Genomic DNA, 25,293 nt, shown 5'->3' on the forward strand with positions numbered 1-25,293 from the left:
TGTTCAAAGATTGTAGAAAAGCTTTGCGCATTGTTAGGCAAGTATCCCCTGAGATGAAGCAAATATCCCCCTGTACATAAAAGGGCATTTAACCGTTATTCCACTTAAGGAACTACAAAGTCATTGATCACAATGGTGCAAAGCTCCTGAAAAAGTTGTAAGTTGCATGAAAACAGCAAAATCCCTTCAGCTCAGGATGGAACCTGACTGCAAGTTGGAGAGTGTAGCAACAAGTAACTGTGCTTGCATAACCCATCATCTTGTCTTTAAGCAATTTTTCACTAGCAGCAGATGCAACATGTAGTAATAGTACTAATACTGTAATAAGAAAAAAATATTTCCCTTGCTTGTCCTGCCTCAGACCTTAAGTCAGTGTTATTTTAGCAGGCCATATAAATTGTTGATTAGCCGATGATTGAATAATTGTGGCAGTTCTGTTGAATACAACCCCCCAAAACAAAAACAAAACAAAACAAAACACACACACACATGGAACTATAAGCAGCATGTAACCTTGTGATTTGTTACAGTGATGAACAAAGTTAAATACACTTTAATCCTTCATTTCGTTTGACTAGGAATGGTGTTAAATCCCCATTACTTTTGTTCTGGGTTTTTGAATAAAAAAACAAACAAAGCATGACTCATCAAATCGGCTATTTGAGTTAATATGATCACTTTTGAGTTCTGTATTCTGTACGATGTATCTTCTTTTGCATCAGGAATTTGGAGTAGCACACGTACAGTGCTCCTATCCAGTTTGAGACTGAATGCCAATTATATTCATAAAGAGATAGTCCAGAAAACCGAGGTGAATGCAAGTCATTCTTTTCTTGACTTTGATAATGTGAGTGTGTGTGTGTGTGCATGTGCAGACTAGTTTTATCATCAGCGTAGTGCCCCATTCACCAAGGCTTCCAGGTCCTGAGGTGGTATACAAAGTTCTGCTTTTGAATCATAATGAAATACACTCCTGAAGGCTCAATTCACAGAGGTGGTACGATCTTGTCCATGGTTTAAACCATGGACAAACGCCATAGTTTTAACGAGGCGGCAAGTGTTGCATGGCCTATTTCATTACGAAATGATCATTTTGTCAACAAAAAGGGTCATGCGACACTTGGTGCCCGATAAAACGGTCTTTGTCCATTGTTTAAACCATGGACAAGATTGTACCACCTTCGTGAATTCGGGCCACAGAGTTTGACAGTCAACATACCAGAATCCAGGTATTTGTCCAGGGTATCATCTAGCTGTGGGACAGGGAGTGGTGGCAGGCCCTCATCAAATTGGAATGTTCTCTCTGGTATCATGTTGGTGGACAGGGGCGGATCAGAATCCATTTTCTCCCCCTTCGTCTACTTGGTGCTGACAACAGTACAGTACCTTGCAAAGTATGGCCTATATCAAAAGCAAGACAACAAAGCACCTGCATATATATCAAGAAATCATAAGAAAGAAATCTATAAAATATCTGGACACCAAATCGGAGAATCCCAGAGAAAATTGAAATGCACTGTTTAAAGGGCAAGTCCACCTTCATAGACATGTGGATTGAGTGAAGGCAACAATAATCAATATTTAGTAGAACGTATCAGTGAATGTTTGGGGAAAACTCAGACAATCGTTCAAAAGTTATGAATTTTTAAAGTATCTGCACAGTCACTGCTGGATGAGAAGACTACCATAGTGTATGATGTCACATGCGTACAACAATATAGAAACATAAAAAGAGAATTTCACAAAGCTTTATTGAACAAAGTGCACATTTCTTTGACTTGTTACTGATGTACGTTAAAGGTAATAACTAATATTATTCCCCTTGCCTTCTGAACTATTAAATGAAAGAGAGAAGTCAAGTGTTCTTTTGTTACATGAGAAAAGTAGGCCTAGCTAGCTAGGCCTACAATATATGTTGAATTTTCTTTATCATTAATCTAATGCTTTCTTTGTCGATCATTTGTACATGTAATGTATGTGACATCACAACCCCACAAGCTATAGTCTACTCTAGACCCACTAGACATAGTACAGTCTTCTCATCCAGTTGTGACTGAGCAGAAACTTCAAACGGATTGTCCGATTTTCCTCAAACAAAGTCTCACAGATGCCTAGCCCTTACTAATATTGCTACATTCACAAAACCCACATGTCTACTACGTACTAGTATGAAGGTGACCTTGTCCTTTAAATTTACGACTAACGCTAGCTAGAGTCAGTGCCGTTTCACTCAGCATTTATAATCATATAAGAATAAAGATTGTTTTTCCCTTGCTAGAAACTCTGTTTTGAAAACTGCTAAGGTTTGGTTGAGGATAGTATTACGTATAACGGTTACTGGTGTAGAATCGCGTCTCAAACAACAACATTATCAACAACAACTTAACAAAGTTCTCTCCTATGTAGGTCCTACTATCTAGTCCTACTCCTCGATCCTCCCCGGGCATAATCTCACTTGAATCTAACAGATCTCTGCCAGACTCCGGAGCTGAAGGTAGCAACCTCACGTTAGGTGGCAAGAGCTGGTTCGAGACGAGACGATGGAGTGTAAAACTTGGGTAGATAAACAGTCAAAAGCGAACACGAACTACAGAACTCGTACTGTACAATGTCATGACACTGCTCACTGGCCGAACGCCCGAAGGCATACAAGCAGGCATACGACGGCTTGCGCACAGTTGCTGTGCGGGGCCGGTCAGGGGCGGGGAAGGGGGAGTGCTTGATGCCTACCGTGGATCGGTCCCTGCAAATTGGCACGACAGCGTCAGCGGTACGTCTCCTCTCTCTCGTTCCAAGATTTTTAACACTTATCTCTCTCCGTACCTGCTCGTTCGTGTTCACCGAAATGCGATACTGTTTATAACGATGACAGTCTGTCTACGAGGGGGTCGACGACAAATGGATCGGTTCGTTAGTCGCTGAGCGAAAGCTTTGAATTTATTCTAAAGCAAGCCAAGGTATCGGTATCCGGTAGTACACTCGATCCATGATGGGTGGTAAGCACTATTTGGGCACCCGTCCCGCTTCATCATGAATATTCATCAGGCAGTAAGATACTGTACTAGTAAATGGCAGAACGCTGGATACGTGCAAAACGTATGGCCGGGAAATGTAAAAATCTCGAAAAATTGCATCAATGGGTGATGTTAAAACTCTCTCCGGGAGATGGAAAAATGTTCAGTTTTGCCGAGAAATGTAAAAACGCTGCCGGGAAATGAAAAAAATATGTATTTCAACGGTATTACGGATACATGTAGATGATGAATATTCATGATGAAGCGGGACGGGTGCCCCGATAGTGCTTACCATGATTTTTTTATGATGGGTTCGCAGGACGTAAACATCAGACCAAAACACAGCTATATATAGCTTTGGTTCGCACACCACACCACTGATCGCTCACGACACACACACGTTTTACAACACACACATCCGTCTTGACGCGCACGTTGGTCCGAGAAGACACAAGGCTAGATATCAATCCCGCGCCTTTCCTAAGATCCTCGGCGCGCGCAATTTGGATCGGGCGTAGCGAGCGAGATTTTCGTACGGTGTCTAGTTACTAGTATACGTACCCGGCCGCCGCCGCCGCGGCCGCCGGTCGGTAAAGGCCTACCCGGTGTAACATACGCAGGGATTAGTACAGGAACCAAATTCACCCTGATATTCCCGTTTTGTCCAGGATGCAGCCCCTACTTCTTGAACGCTGTTGAATAATCCCATTGCATCGTCGCTCCACCTCCGTCCGACCTCCACTGTTTCCACTGCTCCTCCGGCCATCACACGCCGACGGTTGTGGTCCGATCTGGTCAGGTGGTCCAGCTCACGACTTCAATTCACATCACTCATCAGTCTGAACATCATTGCGACTTGCTGCATGCAGCTGCATGCATGGCTGGTGACTTTAATTCCACCAACATGTCAAAAGATCCGAATCATCAAAGTGATCCGTCACTGTTAACGAGAAATCAACAAAGACTCTTGTAAGTATTCAGCGTATTAGAAACGGTATGTCTAACAAGTTAATAGGAGATTGGGTGCAGTACAGTACCAGTAGTGACAGTAGTACATTACTTACTGACAAGTTACTGAGTATACTGACCCAGGATGGTCCACGAGGGGTTTTAGCATGTCGCTGCAACATGCTAAAATTCTTGTGCAACATCCTAAAAAGCCAGCAACATGCTATGCAACATCCTTAAGAATTTGCAACAAGCTCAAAGTAAAAGTATTCAAAAATGTGCAAAACATGTGCATAACATAAGAAACATCAAACTACCAGGTACTTTAGATATTTGTGTGCAAAACATGAGAGAGAACATTGAATGTAAGCAGCACAAAGAGAGATAAGCAGCAAAATATTGCGTACTACTACTACGTACTCATCGTGTGCGCTCCGCGCATATTGAATTTCTGCAATATTCTCAGATTCTGAGCTTGCAACATGCTAAAATTTCAAGTTGTGGACCACCCTGCCAGTGACCGGTAATCATTAGTTAATTTACACGGAGTTCCTAAATAATCCTATTCCTTTCGACGAACACTTGATGAATTCCAGACAGAGGTGGAGCATGGAGAGGCAGGTAGCAACACAGAAAACGCACTTAACGTGCTACAGTCTCATTATATTTAGTATTATTATGTTTTATACTCCAACCTTTATCTTCACAGAGTTTTAATTGTCCAAAGCAGTAGATCTAACCAATTAGATCTAGAATTCTAAGTCGGTGGATGTCAGGAGCTGGGATCTGGTTCATTAACGTCGATTACCATTTACCATGATTACTATTACTAACGTTAAGTCGCCATTACCTAAAGTGGCCAGACATTCACATCGCATGTAACGCACGCAACGATCGGAGATCAGCTGGGACGACGGATTTTCATTGCTCTCAAAAGACATTCCCAATTCACCTTTTTCCTCCATAAAAACACAAATAGTTTCTAATTGTAATCCAAATATATTTTACCATGTAACAGGTGGCAAGACCATTTTTAATGTGAGAATGTTTTTCATTTCGAATGAATTCAGCCTTCAGGTGGCAGATTAACAAAGTTTTTAGATGCGATGATGCACAAATACATCCTACATTGAAGTGTGTGTAAACACACGCGCTATAATACATGACTCGCTATGGGCGGCGAACTGATTCAATGCCTATCGTTGGTTCACCAACCCGGGAGTGCATAGCATAGGAAATACACGCAAGTGGCGACTGTACGGTAACTGACGTTAGGTGCTTTTCCATATATTTCAGTTTGTGGATGTGACCGTCGAGGAAATGACACCATTTTAACCTGTTCCTTCAGTAACCTGTTAATGCCAGGTTCCCGTGGGAGCAACTACATTACGTATATGTGACGGTGCACCACAAAACAAACAAAAAGTGGCACCCCTTTATTTTAAGTGAGGACTAAAAAAAGGTGAACTGGTTCAACCAAGTCAATCTTGAGTTTTTCATATTTTCTGAAAGAGCTATCCTTCTACATTATTCTTCAGTTTCCTATCTTAACATGAATGTGAAAGTGTTTTTAGAAGTTTTTTGACAACCTTTTTTGGGAGAAGAGTAAAATGATCAAGTATGACTTAGAGACCGCTTTTCATGTCTTGAAATCCTTTGCACACTCTTCACTTTCAAGTTTATATAACTTTTGAAAGGATGACTCTACTGCTTTAAAAGTTAGCATTGATCATGAGCAGAATGAGCTAATAGAACATGCTTAATTTCAGCCTAATCTGATAATCCCTTCATTGTTGTTGCTCCAGTGGTTTACATCCTGTGTTTTGTCCCTTTCATGGCACAGCTAGCATGGCTTGGTAAAGATTAAGCGCTTGAATAGACCGTACTTCAGAGCCTCTCTTCTCAGTTCACACTTTTCCAGAGTGTGTGCTTTCTTTCCAGTATCTAGGTAGGTTAGGGGAGTCCATTTAGATTGAGATAAATACATCATTTTAAAGCTTAGAGTCTGCTCTTTCAGAATCTGCTCTTAACTGAAAATCCATGTCTGGCGACTTTTTGTGTGTTTTGTGGTGCAGGGTCACATATACGGGAACCTGGTGTGCCTGCTTTCGTGGCCTAACGTTTCTTTGTCTTGTAATGCCCAGAAAAATGGGTTTGATAAAAATCTAGGGTTAATTTTATCACCATATGCTCTCTTTCTTTTGGAAAATCACAGTATTAACTATTATTACCTTTTTTCTGATTTAGTTTGCACTTGTTCTGCTATAAAACTAGTATGAACATGTAGGGCCTGCATAGTGAATAAAGCTGAGCTCGAGCAGATTTCCGTGTTCTCTGACCCCAGTCATCCCATTCAAGTGCCTGGTTTTGTGTAGAACAAAATAGTCTGTGAGCCCATCAGTGCACCCTCTATTCATACCTCGCACTTGATCGATATTTTCAGTGTTCGACGGCACGTGTAGTTTGCCATGGAAAGGGGATACATGTACCGCTTGCTACTTTCGCTCAGGTGGATTACACCAATCTGTCCGTTCTCTGAACGATGGGCAAAAAGAATCTCGTTTGGGGGCAATTTAGGGCACTTGGTGTCAGAGAATTGCGGAAGTAACGGGTTAAGAAATTGCACATACTCTGGTTCTCCAGCATATCCAGTGCCAGAATTGCAAGCGCATCTTTCAAGGAATTACACATCCCCATGGCCCTAGATTCATGACTTGATGATTGCCAGCCTGCTTGAGGGGACGGGGGCCATGATGTCATAACAGTATGTCACGAACAGTGTGCACTGAAAATTGAAACATTTGGGTGATAACACCATGGACACGACGAGTGGACCGCAACTGTTGAGAGCCGCTCTCGTACGAGATTGGTAGCCTTGTCCACACAATCGAAAAGTCCTTAATATTGCTTTCAAGGCCTGACAAATTATATGACTTTGAGAGGTTTCAAAGAGGAGAGTAACTTATTTCAGGGTGCTATGGGTCCAATGCGTCCAGAGCACGAGTTAGAGCTTGCGAGGGATTGTCTGTGTGAAGTCCTTACGTGTCACTGTTGTGATGCTGTTCTTAATGAGACGTTTCCACTGGAGGTATGGCATGGGTTGGGTGATGAGTTCATCAAGATTTGGTTTATGTAGGTCGGTCAGAGATAGGTCTTGGTCTAGTTGGGGTGCAGCAGGTAACACTGTTAACGTTATGCAAGAATTAGGTACAGCCTACAGTGCGCTCAAACCTTTTGTCAGAGTGGTGAGGGTTTTGCCAAGCACCAGCAGTAGGAGTCCCTTAATGTCTGTCTGTCAGGTGATTGGGACTAGACTAGACCTGTGAGGAGATCATTTTTTTTTCTTCCACAGCAGTTATAGGAAGACCAATTAAACCTGTTTGAATAAATTATGTGTTAGTCCCGATCAAGTTTGGCAAGCATGCTTTTTGTGACACGGCATCTGAATTTTCTACTAACTTGTTTCTGATAAACACAGAGTTCAGTTGTTTATAAAGGAGAGCTAATTTTGGACAACCATTGTGGTTGATAGAAATGGCTCTCATTAGAATGGTATCCATGGAGTTTGTATGACAGTGAAGTAGTCAGTTTGTTGGTTTGTTTGTTTGCTTGCTTTTTATTCAGTCAGTAGATGATGTGTGTGAATTGTATCAATATATTGTTAACAGGAAGCAGAAGCAATGGCAGGAAAGACTCAAAAAGTTGGAGGAAAAGGAACTCTGGATGAAGGAACATCCCATCATTCCAGCATATAAACCAAGGTATCCATTTTTGAACTAGTAATGGTTGCAGTCTTTCTTAGGCATGATTGAAAAAAAAAATCAAATAAAAATGACAGCAACATTGAGTTATGCATACATGGCAGTTTACACATGGTTCAATTTTTACTGGACACATAATAAGACACTCAGTAATGCTAGTGGATGTGGACACCTTGTTCCGTTTTGTTATTTAGATTCTCTTACTTGTTAATCACCATATTTTGTGGCAGATATTCTGAGACCCATTTTATGATTATCTGCATCCTCATCATTATCATTGTCAGCTCTTTGCCCCGAGTAGTCTGGCTGAGGATAGATCAAGTCCTGTTACAGTGGTATGATGGTATATGAACTACAAAGAAGGGCGGCTTTACACAAGCATATACCGTGAAATAAGTTATTTATTAGGGACGAAGGTCGGTGCTTTCTGACTCGTCGGAATCAAATAAAATCAATTGGTACAAAAATGAGCAAATCAATGTATTACCTACACAAGGTAGTAACAATATTGCTGCAAGACAATATTATCATACTAAGTCAACATTATGGCAGACATTAACATAAACATATACATGTAGGGTTTAATGGTTTTGTAGCACCTTAGGGGATGATGAGCAGGTCGAGCTACCGAGTGTCAGTTTTTCAGTCCATGCTTGTGGTGCTCACAACACTGAGAAGTCCCCGGGTCATATGCGCGGATGAGCGACGGACGCATCGGCCTGTAGGACGAGGACGGCGAGTAGTTCCGATGACGGGACTCCGAAACCCGACCAGCGATGAACGACGCCGACCGATGCCGAATAGTGATGTGGCTTTGATGAGTGACGTACGATGTCTGCCGAGTGCCGAGAGTGTCGCGTGGTGAATAGCACCTAGGGAGCGATGCCTGCTGGATGTCGCTTGATAGCGATGCGGGCTGACAATTTCTTCATGAGCCCAGCTCATCACTGAAGTAATTAAGATATCGGGTTACAACAATTAGGGGGTAATTCTATCATTCCTACCTTTAAACTTCCCTCTGCCATTTGTCTGCCACTTGTCTGCCACATTCATCTTATCACCAAACAGTATGTACCTGTATAATATAATCTATTCAATATCATACTTATCTATTGTATTAAAACACCCTCCTAAATATAAGTTTACATATTGTAACTTCTATGCAATGCATACGTGAACCAATAATTGCTCTGTTGAATTAACCATTTCCTCACATCCAAACTGCCTCTTCTATGCATTATTCTTACTCCCAAGTGATACTTATGTACACCCTGAGAATACTGGATACAATAATTGTCATGCTTCTTAAAACATCAGAGTAACTGATTATAAACAAAGTCAATTATAATCACCTCGCCATAATATGCATTTCTTACGCCTCATTATAACTTCAAAAGAACCTCATCCATAATGCTGATGCAATAAGCGAAGCATATCATTCTCATATTATAACAGTTATATTCCTTACGTTATAGATGTCTTCCTTCATGGAATTCAGATTCTATATGGAATAAATTCATATGTGAAAATTAATTACACTTCTGCTTTCACTGTCAGAGTATTACAACTCTTCAGAATATTACAGCTCTTTTACACTTTCCAGGAAAAGACACTTTTGCTAAAATGATGTAAGCAATTAAGATTTTCCTCCACTTTGACAAAGGATATGCAAAAAAACATAACAAAATACAATTGATATGATTACTTACAGTTCATGGTATGAAGGGGTGCACCAAGCTGGGGGAAAATTGGGGCTTCTCCTGGCCTGTGCTGCCAGAAGTCACGCTGCCTGTAGTGCTCTGGTTCTGCCAGCCATGCACAACCAATTTGCAAGTTTGGGCGTGTGCCTCAGCCTCAATGCCTCTAAATCCCTATAACACACACACATAGGAGCCTGGGTTGCAGCTCCTCAGCCTCACATCCTTCTGCAAGAAGCTCTGGGTGTCATCTGTTCATTCTCACACTTTCTCTCTCATATCTGTGCACTCTCATACTCACTTGCACACACAAACACAAAAGATTTTGCATCCTAGACAATTAACCACATCTGTACAAAGTATGCCAAAACCCTGGGTTATGTGTTATTGACTTGCTAGGCAGACTGGTAACTTATCCTGTTCCTTGTAATAATCTCAACCTAATAAATTCAGAATAAAACTTAGATGTGAGCATGATCCTAATGCTAATGAGAGGGGGGGGGGGGGGGAAAGGGGGGGGGGGTAAAACTGGTCACATTGTGACAATCACCATTGTTACATATAATTTGTGTCTGTATTTTCTTCCCCTCAACATTGAGGCTATCAGAACCTGCTCCGTTGTGGATGGAATTCTGGAGACAGAAAGAAGCCTTCAATTACACTGCAGCTCATTCACAGGTAACTACAGTCAACCTCGCCCACATTGACCTTGCTCAAATCACAAAATTGGCTCAGTTGAAGAAAAATTCTACCCCGGATGGATATAAACATGTATTAGATCTATTCATGTAAGTCGAGGATGTGCTCCGGCTCTTTTGGATTCAACCTAGGCAAGGTTGACTGTACGGTATGTTCAGTAGATTTCAGAGAGCAATAATCGTTTGGATTCTGCATGATGCTGCTCAAGATACCTGCATCTTCACTGTGTTATCACACATTTTCCTAGACATGGAGAGTCTGTTACTTTGAACTGCATTATTTTCCCAAGCTTGTAGATATGTATTTTTCAAAGTACAAATATGAATATATATACACATATGGGATTTATTTTTCAATATTTGGTGAATAGTGTTTTTTTTTTTATAATGACAACATTTGTGATCAGTTGAGTTGGCACTTTGTGACATTTATGGATTTCGTTATAGTTCACAGTCATGAACTACATACTATCTTATTCTTGCGAAGAGAATGCTCCTGGCATAGACAACAATTATAAATACATACACTTGTACTCTTCATTTACTATATTTTAAGAATGGTATGTAGAAACTCTTTCATGCTCAATTCTAGCCAATTTACCCCTCAAATGCATAGCAACTAGCCCTTATGCAATAATATTTCTTTTTAGCCTGTATGAAAAAAATGCATTCGGCCTAAATAGGCATATGAGGGAGAAAGGTTTACAGTGACACCATGTGTATTTAGGCCTAAATCCGAATTGTTGCATATAAATTAGTATGGTGCTCTTTAGGATCTTGTAATATTGATATACAATGCAATAAGAATCTCCAGCAGCTTGTTTATATTTCTGTTATGATGAGATAACAAGTGTTGACTTAATTACAGACTGTGTGGAGGTACTGTAGAGTTCAAATCAGCTTTCCAACCAAAATCTATTTTGCTTTGGTCATCACATTCTTGCCCAGGATGTGCACGCATTTGCATTCGAGCCAGAGAATCTTGGAAATGGACTCAGGAAGTTCCTTGTCACAAGTTACAGCCAGCTGTGGCACAGAATTCAGGCTCTTGCGCAGCATAATCACCATGGATCCTTCTACGAGATCATCCAGGAGGGAGCCGCATGCAAGCTGTACTTTGATCTGGAGTTCCAACGAGACTCGAACCCTGATCTGGATGGCAATGCTATGGTCCAGACTCTGATTAAGGTTAGCAAGATCCTTTCTCTTCCAACAAGCATCAATCCCTAGGTAGTAAATGTCATGTGTATTTTGTTGATGTCCAAAAGATCAAAGGTCAATTTCAAGTTCATATCTGTGCGTGTTCATGTACTGCCCATCAATGATTCTCTCGAGAATTTTGAGGTCGTGGGATCAAAGGTTAAGGGTCAAAGGCCAGGTTGGATTCTAAGGGTTTGTTGTCTGGTGCTGATTTTTTTTAAATGTTTTTTTTAATGTTTTGATGCATGGATTTGTGATAGGTTAGGTGTAAGTTGAAAAATTTCGGATTTTTACATATCCTTTTTTTTTCTTAATAACATGGATGTTTATTGAATTGGACCTCGTTGGGGGGGGGGGGGGAGGAGGAGCACTCAACACCTTTGTGATAAATACAACACATTTTTATGCTTTGTCAGTTGTGCTGAAATATTGTTATATATTGTTGAGATGTGCTGTAGACCTCTTTGGAGAGCCACGTTTTGTGCCATAACGACACATTGAGTTTGTTTACATTCATATGATTTTGTTCGTAATGCACCTGTCAATTGTAAGACCCACTATGTGACCCCCGAGAGAAGTGCGTCATGGGTGAGTACTTGCGCCAAAATTATGGACTCAGGGCACCGTCAAGGACACCTTTGGTGAGTCGCGCCAGAGACGTTATGGTGGGGCAATGTCAGTCTCTTTACTGGGTGGGTCCCGATGTGCGTACGGGGTGCGTCCAATTTAGTCCACTGCTGGCACTACTTTCAGTACCGAACGCGCGTTGTATATACGCACGTACGCACAGGACCCTTACCGTATACCATGGATACGTCGATCAACGCATGTACATGAATGTAGAATCAGTGAATGCATGTGAACGAGAACTCTTCAAAACAACCAGTAAATACTATTGCAGTTCAAATATTTGACAAATACAATAATACACTTCAAAGAAACATCAGTTTTTCAAAGCCAATTGAAAATGAATGTACATGTAGGCCTACCTATTCACGATTGCTATCTTTGAAAGTACATGTATTTCGTGTGGCAGTGCCGTGCGGTTGCGATTGCTGCTGGTTTGGCATTGAAAACGCACGGCGTTTGGCCCGGTTTTTCAGAGCCGCGAAATATTGAAGATTGCCAATTTTTAACCCATCAATCTAAAAAGCTTTTAATAATCGCTTCATTGCCAATATGTATGATAATAACGGTGCATGCAGTACAGTCGGGTGCAGTGGTATACGTACGATACTACTGCCAGCGCCACTCGACTACAAAGAAATAGTCCCGCTATAGCGCAACGTACAATATGCATGCGCATGCACATTAGTTGTAACCGTGCAGCAGCACATATTCACGCGCATACACTGCACGATCCGTATGTACTCGAACGACGAATTTGAATTTGATGGGGGGAAAATGTTCAACAATAAATATTTACGAGGGATATTTTTGCATAATATATCAAAACTACTGTTATAATTTTGTAATATTTTAAGGTCAAAATTTTCTGTTGATAGATTTTAATTAGTAGCAAGTGAAAATAAAGAAGACACAAGTTACAGACATAAAAAAACCTCCAAAACCCGATGTGCGTAAGATGGAAAGTCAAATTCTGTGGAGGTAAGTCCAAATTGCGACGGAGGGTGCGTATAATTCATTGAATGGTGAGTCCAAAGTGGCGACGGAGGGTGTGTACATGGTAATAAGAAGTGGACTCTCCTTTGACCATGACTGACATCTCCCGGGAGTCACCTAGTGGGTCTTACAATTGATAGGTGCATAATGTGTATTTATAATCAGGCTCATTATTTTATTGTTCAGAAATTTAATTATTCCGTGCTGAGTTCAGTTTTGTACAATCATATGTTTCTATAAATGTGCGATATTTTTTCAGTATTTGTATACCATTATTGATAATTTGGATATATTTATGCATTTTTATTTGGGGTAAAGAGATCAACAGTTTTAATTACCGGTAGTGAAAATAATATCAATGCATGTACTGTTTGTTGATAATTTCTTTGGGAATTTTGGGGTCTGCAGGTCAAAGGTCAAGGATTTGAAGCCAGGTTGAAATTTTAATGTTTTATCAGTTTGTACAGTGTTTCCGTCATATTTATATTCATATCAGTAGCCAATTTCAACAAATATATTTTTTACAATGTTGTATTTCTATTTTAATTGTAAAATGAACAATTTCAGCTATTGAGCTGCATGTCCTTTTTTATTGTCAATAAACCTACATTGAATTGAATTGAATTGAATTGAATAGGCACTAATTCTGTTGCCTGTCATTCAAGTTAGTAGTAACGACTCCATTTGGGTATATTTTTCTTGTTCATTTTGTCATATTTTTCTTTGATTATTCATTAACATATTGTACATGTTGGTTTGGTTATTTATGCATCTGTTTACTTAAGGTGCAATCACACATCGCTGGTTTAGATGGCGGTTAATGGCGGTGCGGCAAATCGTCGTGCTCCGGCAAAGACCGTGTTCACACCGTACACACCCCCTGGCCATCCGTCACTCATCCGCCATAAACCTCGAGAACCGCCAGAAAAATTAAACATGTTTAATTTTTCATGGCGGTCTTGGCGGTTTGAAATGGACCGTGTTCAAAACGCCATCCACCGTGTAAAGAACGGCTCCTCCGTGTTTGCATCGCAAAATCCGTGATAATATCGTGTCAACACCGCCATAGCTTTTCATGCCAAAACAAATGTAGAAATTAAAAGAGAATAATGCCTCCGGCGACACTTCGTGGAGGAGCAATAAAAAAAAATGGTGAAAAAAGCAAAGATGAACCCATAATACTAGATTGGGTAAATATTGTATTGAATTCTAAAGTTTCATTACTTTTTTTATTTGAACACACAGAGTAAAACAGAAAATTTAAGTTTCAAAGTTGGTACTGAGGTTTGTTTGATAGTAGCCTACGTCAGTTACTTTAAAAGACGTGTGCATGATTTTATCAAAGCTTGATAGTTAAAAAAGATGGCCAGCTATACGTGAACCTGTAAGTTATACACAGAAGACTTATGTAAATACAGTGTATGTTGGGTTCTGCTTTCGTGATTATGTACGCCTTTTTGTAAGAGTACGTGTTGATACAGACATGTTGAAAATTAAGAGAGTAGAGGGAAAAGCGATGTTGAAATGTGAAAAAAACAACACCATTATTATGTTACGTGAACCTGTAAATAAACAGGAAACTATGTAGATGTACTGTTTTCTTCTTTGATATGTATGTCTTTTTATTGACTGTTGTTAGAGATATGTGAAAACTTAATTAAGAAAGGGGGAAAAGAGATGTTGAAACAAGCAAGTGCTTCTACATCACTTGATATAATATATAAACCTGTAAATGAACAGGAAATTTGTAAACTATGTTTGATTCTGCTTTGACATGTATGTCTTTTAATAACAGTTCATACAGATATTTCAAAAGTTAAATGAGAGAGAAAAAAAGCATGTTGAAACTTGAAGACAATTGCTTATTGCATCACTTATGTCAATCTGTAAATACACAGGGTGTTTAAACGTTTCGCAATTTCTTTTGAAATTCTCTTTTTGTACCTAACAAAGCAATACCTCCTTGTTGTAACCCATTGGAGATGAGTGAGAGGGCTCTGATTGCATCCAGCTACAAGGGCTTGGTATGGACTCCTCCACCTTTCGGGGAGATCCGTGTTACTACCGCGCCAATCCGCGTTAGCGCCGTGTTCAAAACGTGTTGAGAACGTAGTCACATCGCGTTTAAGTGCTTTCCGCCATCGTTAGGACACGGTTCACGGCGGTTTAAGAACCGCCATCTAAACCGGCGATGTGTGATTGCACCTTTCGTAATCTTTCGTAGCAAGCATTGATGATGCAGAACGTTTGTGCACCCTTCTGTCAACAAGAAGTTCCTGTGATCACCAATGTGTTGTAATATTCCAATTAAAAGAAATAACTGTTGGACTGGAATGTCTCTTGAGCTTAGTCAGTGTCATTACCGAATCAGCAAAGTGTGAAGGGGAAGATTTTTGCAATGAAAAATGCATTTTGTTGGTCCTGTGGCTAACACCTTTGTGTTGGGATGTGAAAACGAAAAAAAAGAAAAAAAAAAACACACATTTATTTTTTGCTCTCTCTCATTTCACACCCTCCCCTTCTATCAGTAGGCCTACTACAGCCAACCTTGTTTAAGTCAACCTTACATAAGTTGAATGCCAATTTAAGTCCTTTTCTCTTCATATTCTATTGATTTTAATCCCTCATAAGTCAAATTTTCTCTTAGGAAGTTGAAGCTATTTCTTCACTTCAAAGAGATTCGACTATTAATAAGCAAGGCTGACTGTATTTTGACACCTCCTTTGTCACACTTCTACTACCCAGTTTGTCATTTACCAGCTTCGTCAGGTCTACAATGTTCACTGCCACAAGAGTCATGTGATCAATCTTGATGCAAGCACCGATTCTAAGTTCAGCTGTCACCTTGTTTTCAACATTCCTGGAGTCGCATTCCAAGACACCACACATGCAGGTGTGTCACACTCTGATCAGTTTTGTTGATTCCGCTGTGGTGTATTCAAAAAACAAATGAGCACAAACCATGTCTATTCGGATTTTGCAAGTTCTGATGACTATAAACTTTTATAACTGGTGTTTTAAGGTATTGAGTTTTATATGTTCCTTGTCTCAGCGACCAGTGACATGCCTTCTACATCACCTTCCTTTATTGGCATCTCTGCTTCTAGATGTAGTAAGATTCCATGTAAACAAGGAGGTTCGAGAAATGGAGTCACAACAGTCTTATTCGCTTTGATCCCATGCTCGAAGCCGCCACTCAAAAATATTTGAAGTATGCGTCAAACTGGATCTGCCACTCAGATGCGAAGGCAAGTGACTCGTGTCTCATTGCATAATCACCAGCCACTTTCTAAGGAAGATATGTCTTTGTGATGGTAATCATTTTTCGCTATCCCTACTTAAAAACGATGGGCGGTAGACAATGGTAAAGGCACGGGGGTGCGCGAAGAGAAATTGCTCAAATATTGCTGAAATAGATATCAAAATTACATGACTGTATGTTTCTGTACGCTAATCTGACATATTAATTTATAAAGAACTATGCTTGAAGATGATACCATATTAGTTTCATTTGGCGGAAATAAGGAGAAAAGTGATAAAACCGGCTTTCCATGAGGGTAGACTTTCAAACACTTTCACAGAATACAGCTCAGATTTACACTTTTGCACATATTTTCGAACGGAATTGACTTTTGTTTTATATGCTTTATCATTAGGTGAAATTTCATTGCATTTGATATATAAATGAGCAGCATATACCCGATATTATGTTAGCGTTAAAAATGAATCTTCAGATTGCTCAGAAAGTTGGCGGCTTCAAGCATCGAACATCAAAGGCACAAATGCACCTGTGGAATTCTTTTGTCCATCCATAGAAAACTGACAGCTGATTGAATAATTATAGTCAGTTGTAACTCCATCTCTCGAACCTCCTTAGTGTAATCAAGATTCACAAATGATCATGACAAACCTGAAGCCCTAAAGTTTTGCAGAGTACTAAAGTGATGATGTCACAGTCCTTTGTTATAACATAGTGCTGGTTCCAAACAAGGCATCCATCCCTGCACAAGGCTTCATGGTGGTGGGCTGGAACTGGGTATGAGCATGGTTGGCAAACCTCTGTTCACAGATATGTGGGCTACTAGTATGTGAGGTTGTTTAGAACCAATTTCCATGGCGATGAATGACTATGATGTTATGCTTCAGTACTCTATCTAGCTTGCCAGAGTTATAAGAAAAGTGGGTTGAGTAGATAGCCTACCTATAAGCACGGGAGCTAGACGTACAATTAATAGTTTACATGATAGAAACCTATGTACATGTAAACTATTTGTACAGTTGGAAGTTCATGTATTACAGGCAAGCCACAGACTATCGGATATGTCTGACTCAAATATCTGATGGTACCTCAAATGCAAAGACTAGTCGAGTAATTGCAAAATGAATGCAAATAATTTTCTCATTGTATAGCTTGGCTGGCTGAAGCGACACACTTGCAATGTGTGTAACCCCATATTACCATAATGCATCATTGATCAAAGTGCTATAAACTTGTGTGATTTTGCAGGTATGTTTTTTGCCCATGGCATATATATTGTACAGTAGTATCAACCTTGTCAAAAAGACTTGATTACTTGTTTACAGGTGTAAGTGGCAATTACATTCATGTCCCCTGAGTGACCTTCCCCAACATGAAGACATTTTGTTTTAGCTGTTGTTGTTTTGGTATCTTGAATGTTCATAGTCTCCTGGTATTTCTCTTACAGGTAACTTTGTGCATGACATCTGCAACAGGATACATGCTGCATGTAGCTCAAATCCATCCTCGCTGCTATCAGCTGCATCGGCATCACCTGGGACGGACCGAGTCAAGATCTCAACGACGTCGACTGGAGTGAAGGAAGAGGAAGCTGCCGATGCTGCCAGTTCAGGTAAATGGTCCTACCTGGACTCGTATAACCTGTGCCATTTGCTTTTTTTTTTTTAAAGGAGATATATCGTTGCTAATTTTGTCCTTGTAATCTGCCCAGACTTCATTAATCCGGTTTCAGATTTTGCTGCACACACAATCTCAATTTTCGGTATCGCCAATGCACAGAAAACTTTTGCGCATGCTAAAGAGCCATGTCTGAGATGCACTGTGGGATTCCTCGGTGCCTTTGTCGCTTCCGGTTGTCTAGCACAAGTTGTAGTTCCCATACAATTCAGTGGAATTATTTGTCTACTTTTCTGTTGTCACTCCTTTTTTTCTTGGCTATAATTCAGCTTTGAAAGAGTTGAATTTATCTGAATTTTACTGATTTGCTCTCAATAGAGTCATGTTTCACTACTGCAAGACTTCAATGTGCTGATCACATGATGGAAAGCAAAGAAATCTTTAACAAAAAATACCTCTTGATAAAGACAGAACGTGACCCAAGTGCATATGCAGCCAAAACCAGGGCAAGTTTGTCCCCCGAGTTATCCCATAATGCGTCTAAAATGCTGCTCTGCACACGGCACCTAGGTATTGGTGATACCGAGAATTATGTGGCCTGGCCTATGTGGGTTCATGGGGTTTGCAGCATTCAACCTCGTTTTTTGTGAATCAAGGAGGAAATGAAGAGAAATAAAAGCAAACCAGTTTCTGATTGCTCGCCGTGTAAAAACCTAGTAAAAATATGATCTGGTGTTCTCACTGACATATTATAATGAAAAATACTTGCTGTGAAGAAGTTGCTGTAAAGGTCCGTGTGGCTGCCTTGAACGATTGTAAAGGCGCTGTGAGTATCCTTGCAAGTCCATGACATTTTTTTTTCACATCAAGGACCGTCACGAATCAAGGCCCAATATTTAGGATACCCTCAGTTTCCTTCAAGCAGTCAAGATGTAGGATTTATTGTGACAGATTTAGTGTCAGAAGTGCCTCTGATGTTAGGGCAACTAGCTATGCAAACAATATGTTGCAAAAGGTAAACTAAAGTTCTCTGCATTATTCATGTACCCATATACAGGCAAAACACTTTACGTTTAGAAACACTGGTGTATCAATGCACTTCCATGCAATCACCATGCAAGTTCTCTTTTCTATAAATTCAGCGCCCCCAGCAAAGCGGAAAAAGGGTGATGGTCCTAGGAACTGTCCTGACGGTGAACACAGAAGTGAAAGCAAAGGCAGCGATGAAATCAGTGGTGATTATGCAGGAGGATGCGGAGAGCAACACGACTTGCACACATTATATGTCAATACCACGGATGGAAAGAGGGAGCTGTTTATTGATACAGGTCAGATAAGGTCATCCAAATCATATAGACATATTTTGTCTTTCGTTTTTTGCATTCATTAAATTTTACGTGGGAATTGACGGTGTCAAAATGCTATTTTTATTATTGCAGTCTCACTCAGTAAAGAATGGCAGATAAGTTTGTTGACGATGCAGTGATTTAAGCTGAATTTCATTTAATGCTTTTAATAGCCTCGGAAGAACTTGGTTATTACACAGATTGTGATGTGAGGCAGTAAAAACATTTCATTGTACCTGCTGTAAACATACATTGCTTCCTTCAGTAAAATCTACAGTACTTGTAAGTTCAGGGCTGGATATTTCATGCATCAAGCAGTTTTCATCTGTAAAGATACTTGAGACTTACGAAAACACAGTGATTTCAACATGTTTAATAATAATAATAATAATAATAATAATAATGATAATAATAATAATAATGATAATAATTAACAGTGCCTGTATAGCGCATAGCACATAGTGCATAACAGTAATATGTCCCTAAGCGCTTGTAAACATACATTTTTAAATGGTTTTAAGAGAGAAAATCTTCACTGATATGTCACATCCACCCGGATGACTGTTGAAGCAGAGACAAATTAAGTGTATGATGTTTACATATCTATCCCGTGTTGGCTGTGTGCTCACTTTCTATGTTTTGTGTGATTGGCTGTTCATGGCTTGATGTAACCATAATGATTCACAAACTAAAAGCATGGCAAAAGACTCTGGTTAATCTTTGACCAACTTGCACTCTCCATTCCTCCAGCTGTGTACACTCGCAACCGCAATTTCCGCCTTTTCAAGTGCGTCAAGCTTGGCAAGAAGAACCCATTGCTCGTTGCCCCTGGCAACAAGTATGTGGTGAGGATGACACCGAAGCAGAAGAGTGGAACACCCAGAGGAGACCAGTTCCAATTCTTCCTTGACTCAGTCATCACCAATGTGAAGTGAGTTGAGAAATCATAGATTCTGAGAGAAGGCATATAGAAGAAGAAGAAGAAAAAAAAAGAAAGATTGTGAGTGATTTTCACAACAAGCAAGCTCTTGGCAGCTATGAGCTGATGGAGATAGAGTTAATGTAGCTACATTTGTCATGAAAAGGTGAGTTAGAGTAGCTCAGTTCAGGTTGGAAATTTGGCATGTGCATTTAAGATTTCCTGTAAAGTTTTCTGTCACTTTGTGGTGCCTTGCAACCCGGCCAGGTTCACAGTGGACACCAAAATCCTGACATGTGCTGGGAGCAAGAAGAAGTCGAGCCACTCAGGGAGTAGGAGACAGACAGAAATGGAGGAAGTGGCTGATGATGATAGATCAGGTTGGTTCTTACAAATCAAATATGTTCCAGAAAGGAAATTCTAGCATTCAGTCTGACGTCCCAAATGTTACAGTGCATCATGGGAAATTATGAAAGGTGCTATTAAGGATGTGCACTATAAAGTCAATTTCTTTTACAAGTACATGTACTTACTTTTTCAAACTCTGTTCGTATATGATTGTTTTTATTTATCTATATGTTTTGGAAGAACTAACATGAAAAAGACAAGAGTGATAGTATACTTGCAATTTATATTCATAATGTTACTTATCTTTCCAATTGTAATAAGTATTGATTTGGCAATACCTTGGTGGAGTGAGGATAGATGTTTACTTACGAGATGAATTAAGCCTTTCCACCTTTTTTTTCTCTCTTTGAATATATTCGTGTTCTGTTTGCTTATGTCTTTGTAGTCATTATGCTATTGATTTGGAAATACATTGCAAAATAATATTTAATGATTGGGTATCATTTGAAATGGAATCTGGCTATTTTTCTTATAGTTGTGGTCAATAATTTTTGTCTTCATGACAAATTTGTTGCTACTGGCTGTCAGCATCTGACAGATCGTTCCGGTATTTATGTTCGGTCCTCTGATTGCATAAGCCTATTTTGATTAATACCGGTCCCTCAATAATGTGAAAAGGCAGTGAAGATCCTGTGAAGAAAGTTTTCATCATTGAAGAAAAACTCTAACTCTTTATCTCAAGTATATTAAGTCTTTTTCATGGGTAATGATTGTGTGTCCTTGACTACCCAATACTGTAAAACATGATATATTCGCGGCATGAAATTTTCGTGAATTACCACTGGCATTCAGTGCATAGAGTGTAGTCAAGGACTTTCGCTTGCATTTTGATTTGGGAATCTTGGCTCTCGCAAAATTCACGAAATTAAAATGCATGCGAACATTCCCTGTTTTACAGTACCCCTCTTATATTCCTTTGTAAGTACTGCACACATAAAAGCTTGAAGGAAATATGGAAATTATAATGTGTCACTTTTACCTTGTTTAAGGCTTCCTCTTGTGGAGGTAATGTACACATTCACAAACAATACAAAACAAAACAAAACAAAAACAACAAAACAAAACAAAACAAAACTTGTGTGTGACAAGAGAAAACAATAAACAAGTATATAGAAAGCGTGTGAAATTCACCATAGGTTTAATTTAAAGTTAGATAAATCTGTACCCTATCACAATAGAGACAGTCTACAGGTGTTATTAATTTGAAAGGAGAGTTAACCTATCAACTTTAATATCAATTATCAGATGATGATTCTCTGGCAAAATGCTACAATCAATAAGTACCAAAAAGATCACAGATTGAGGAAGCCAAAGAAGAATATTAAGGAATATAAACAAGTTCCCCAGACGCTCGTCATTCAGCTTATCATGTGATGCCTGAAGACAGTATGCCTTATCTGTCGTAATTACCATGTGTCTATCTCGCCTATCTCTAACTCCCCTTCATTCAGACGAGACAGAAATTCTTGAGGGTTATCACTCCTCACCCCTGCCTGATATCGATGCTTTTGTGAGGAGGCACTGCATCTCTCAGGGAGGTGTGGTCGGCGAGATACGGCGGTGGACATACTTTTCTCAGGCCCACCTGCTTCTCTTTGACATCTCCAAAAATAGGTGGTGTGAGAATGTCAGCCGGCAACACCGTAGCAACAACATCATGTGAGAACTCAGCCAATCAATGATCTAGCCAAGGATTTACTATAACATCAAATCAAAGAAATTGTATTTCTTTTCCTGATAATTGTTATCATGCATTGCTTGTATTTCCATCCAATAGAAATCTTCTCTTTCATATGAGCCTTATTTGTTTTAGCCACATATATCATTTTATCAGTTACAGAATTATCAAAAACCTATTAGTTGCTGAAGTTATCACTGGTCCTGAAATTGGCAACAGAGATTTGAAGATTAAAGTAAATGATTCCATTTGCAATTGTGTATTTGTTCATAATTCTGTGCAGATTTAAGACATTTAAAGTCACATGGTCCCGGTGATTTAGTCAAATGCGTACACGGGCGCACGGCGCAAGTTTCCTATAGAGACCTATGCTATCGACTCCTCTTTAGCGCTTACGCTGTGGCCCATTTCCCTGAGTCTGAAGAAGTCCAATCACAGTTCGGCTCATGATTCGGCTGAGGGGGATGACGGCTTTAGCAAACTTCTTTTGTGATGTCATGATAAGAAGCACATATGCACGCACCCTGGCATTACTACAGACTGCGTGATGCGCAGAGAAGACAACGAAGGCAGCGTTACCAAGCAACACCTACGCGATTTACTCTTGATGACAGCTCAACTTCGGCAATCTTCGTATCAATGCTAACGGTGATCGGCACTATCATCAACAGTGCCCTCTGCACCACCGGGACTATGCACCTTTAATCAATTCCATCTAATCTTTCTACGATAAGAAAATGCAACAAAATTCAGAGTTGCCAGTTCAATGCAATTTTATTATTCAACTCCAATGAATACAAGTTGGAGGCACCATAACAGTTTGTATTGCTGAATTACAGAGATATGTATTCCTACTCATACATACAATTTGGAAAAACAATGACATTTTTGTACTCTATGAAATAGACATGATTAGCATTATCATATTTGCCTGTTGCACAAACATTACCAGCAGATGTCACAAACTCATGGTGTTGACAATTCAAAGCTCTTGAGATGATCAATGTCATCTTTTATCCCAGTCAAAATGGCAATGTCACACTCAGCTGATAAAACAAATAGGTATTGTTTAAAGCTAACCCTACCTTCTCTCTATCAAGGCGACAATTGCGTCAGAAAATTTCTGAATTTGTATGATAACTGAAGGTGATTAATAATTGTTGCCCATGAGAAATATCAGTGTTTTTCCCTGTTTCTTTGATATTTTCTTGGGTTAAGGGTTTTCTATACATTATGATACAGTATAAAGGATAGACAATTGTTTTCTTGGAATGATAAGGATTAAAGGTCAAGATTAAAGGTTGCTGTACTTTGGCCAAAACATTTCTGGCCAAAACATTTCTAGCCACAACATTTGCTGGAAAAGTGCAGTGGGAGTGCGTTTTGGTATGATGAATTGAAATAAAAACTCCTTGTGCAAAGCCAATTAAAAGACAGTCATGAGGGTCAGTGGTTAAAATATAGCAATATTGTGAGGAGACAAAGGCACCCAGTCATCTGTGCACTTGAGTTGAATTGCTGTAGTCATAACTTTGTCAGCTGAGAACCAGAAGGGTGTTATCACATTCTAAGATTTGAGCATAAATAAAAACAAAGCAGTCAATTTTCATGAAATATGAAGTTTGTTTAATCAAAAGTGGATAGATTTATAAGCATTGTATCAAATATAGGGTAAATTACAGCTCAGGTGATTTTAATTTTTAACATTTTACTGAAACTGAAAGTAATTCAAAATTGACTTGATAATGTAGAGGAGATTAACCTCTACTACATGATACCTGGTAACCGATAAGTCGATGCCCTTCAAAATTGCGATAAAGCCCTTCTGATTCTCAGCCGATAACATTGTGTCACACATTCTGTTAATGAACAGAAGGGTTTTTTCCTCTAAAGCCTCTGCCCAGATTTTCTGCTCCCTCTCATTTTAAAGAAGCAGTCAAATAAGTCCACGATGTCATCTCGCTGGTGGACGACAGGTGTTGACGGTCAATAATGAGTGATCCACAACTACACTACCCTGATAAAGTTGCAAAATCAGTTAATTTGTCTGCAAAATTGGAATTTTATATTTGTACAGTTATCACATTGGTGATATCTATCTATTGTCCTGTCCAAGTGTTAAGGTTAAAAAAATGTTTGAAAATGGAATGCCAGAAGGCAAAGCGTGTTGCTCAGCTGAGTGCTAGACCCTCGTGTCTCTTGTTTATTGTATTTTGAAATGCAGCATGAGAAAATATGTACCATTTAGAAAGCTTAGCTCTGGAACAGTAACAAAATATGAAAATTAGAAAATTGAAGGTCAACAACTTTGACAGGCTATTGTGATGATGGGTCAGAAATACAGTTTGACTTGCACAGCACATTTTGAGCATCTCCTTCTCCCTTCTATGATTGATTTTTTACATATTCATTTTCCTACATCAGGATTATAGTTGATCTGAGACATGGTGTGTACTACCAGAAATGTCATGACCCCGTCTGCAAGGAGCAGAACTTCAAGTCGGAAGAGAAGCCCATTCCTCCCGAGTTCCTCCCCTCCTTCACAGAATGGGACGAGGAAGAACTGATACCGCTCGCTGATCAGGTGGAGCAGAGTTGCCATGGAAACGGTGCATTGCATCAGGAAGGAATTCAAGAGGAGAACTTGAGGAGTCAAAAAGATGGGATGAGAGGTTCTACCAATGGGGGACAAAATTGCCCCGCCCAGAGACTCCCAAGAGGGGAAAATCCTGAGATTTTATCAGATACTGAGGGAAATGAGTCATTATGGGATGAAAGCATCACTGATGATGAACTCATGAAGAGCTTTTGTGAGTGATCTTCTCTGTTTCTCTTTCCCACTCTCTTCCATCAAGGAAGACTGAATGAATGAAATGAGAGAAATGAGTGCAAGGTAAGATGGAAGATTATTTGTGCCCTCATCTCGTCATGAAATGCTCCTAGAAATATACAAAACTTTGCAAACCATTTTAGTGTTCCAGTCCAGGGTGCTATGCAGTCCAGGGTGCTATGTTATAAAAGACAACATTATTACATTATTCTGTTATTAGTCAGTTGCTCATATATGGACTTGTTTATTTGTGTTTTGAGCAGCCAAGTAGAGACATTATGTGTGCATGCATTCC

The 25,293-nt window shown here is 39.7% G+C and overlaps 2 protein-coding genes across 4 annotated transcripts in view; one reads left to right on the forward strand and one right to left on the reverse strand.

Annotated features, from left to right (window-relative positions):
• LOC139731623 (peroxisomal carnitine O-octanoyltransferase-like) overlaps positions 1–3,022 on the reverse strand; it is a 39,740-nt gene extending 36,718 nt beyond the window's left edge. For 2 of the 3 annotated variants that reach the window (XM_071642515.1, XM_071642512.1), the window contains exons 1-2: positions 2,731–3,022; positions 1,220–1,401 (exon numbers count right to left, since the gene is read on the reverse strand). In XM_071642515.1, the coding sequence (XP_071498616.1) occupies positions 1,220–1,343 (124 nt within the window). In that variant the 5' untranslated portion in view covers positions 1,344–1,401; positions 2,731–3,022. Of the gene's footprint in view, positions 1–1,219; positions 1,402–2,455; positions 2,679–2,730 lie in introns of those variants that run through there. The other variant, XM_071642513.1, reaches the window with a different exon arrangement.
• An 854-nt stretch (positions 3,023–3,876) lies between these two features.
• Positions 3,877–24,986, forward strand: LOC139731683 (DNA-directed primase/polymerase protein-like). Its single transcript, XM_071642572.1, has 11 exons — positions 3,877–3,983; positions 7,631–7,723; positions 10,020–10,098; positions 11,067–11,306; positions 15,687–15,834; positions 17,648–17,812; positions 18,960–19,145; positions 19,914–20,094; positions 20,350–20,462; positions 21,942–22,149; positions 24,593–24,986. The coding sequence occupies exons 1-11, from the start codon at positions 3,892–3,894 to the stop codon at positions 24,984–24,986; spliced, it is 1,899 nt and encodes a 632-aa protein (XP_071498673.1). The 5' UTR covers positions 3,877–3,891.
• Positions 24,987–25,293: the final 307 nt, after the last annotated feature.

Source organism: Diadema antillarum, unplaced genomic scaffold, assembly GCF_040938485.1.
Source record: "Diadema antillarum isolate AM-2024a unplaced genomic scaffold, OU_Dant_1.0 seq00000382_RagTag, whole genome shotgun sequence".
NCBI lineage: Eukaryota > Metazoa > Echinodermata > Echinoidea > Diadematoida > Diadematidae > Diadema > Diadema antillarum.

Excerpts from the sequence above, each read along its gene's own strand:
- LOC139731683 (XM_071642572.1), top strand. The coding sequence starts at position 3,892 with ATGGCTGGTGACTTTAATTCCACCAACATGTCAAAAGATCCGAATCAT. Across the intron at positions 7,724-10,019 it reads ATTCCAGCATATAAACCAAG|GCTATCAGAACCTGCTCCGT; the intron begins GTATCCATTTTT and ends CTCAACATTGAG. Across the intron at positions 22,150-24,592 it reads CACCGTAGCAACAACATCAT|GATTATAGTTGATCTGAGAC; the intron begins GTGAGAACTCAG and ends TTCCTACATCAG.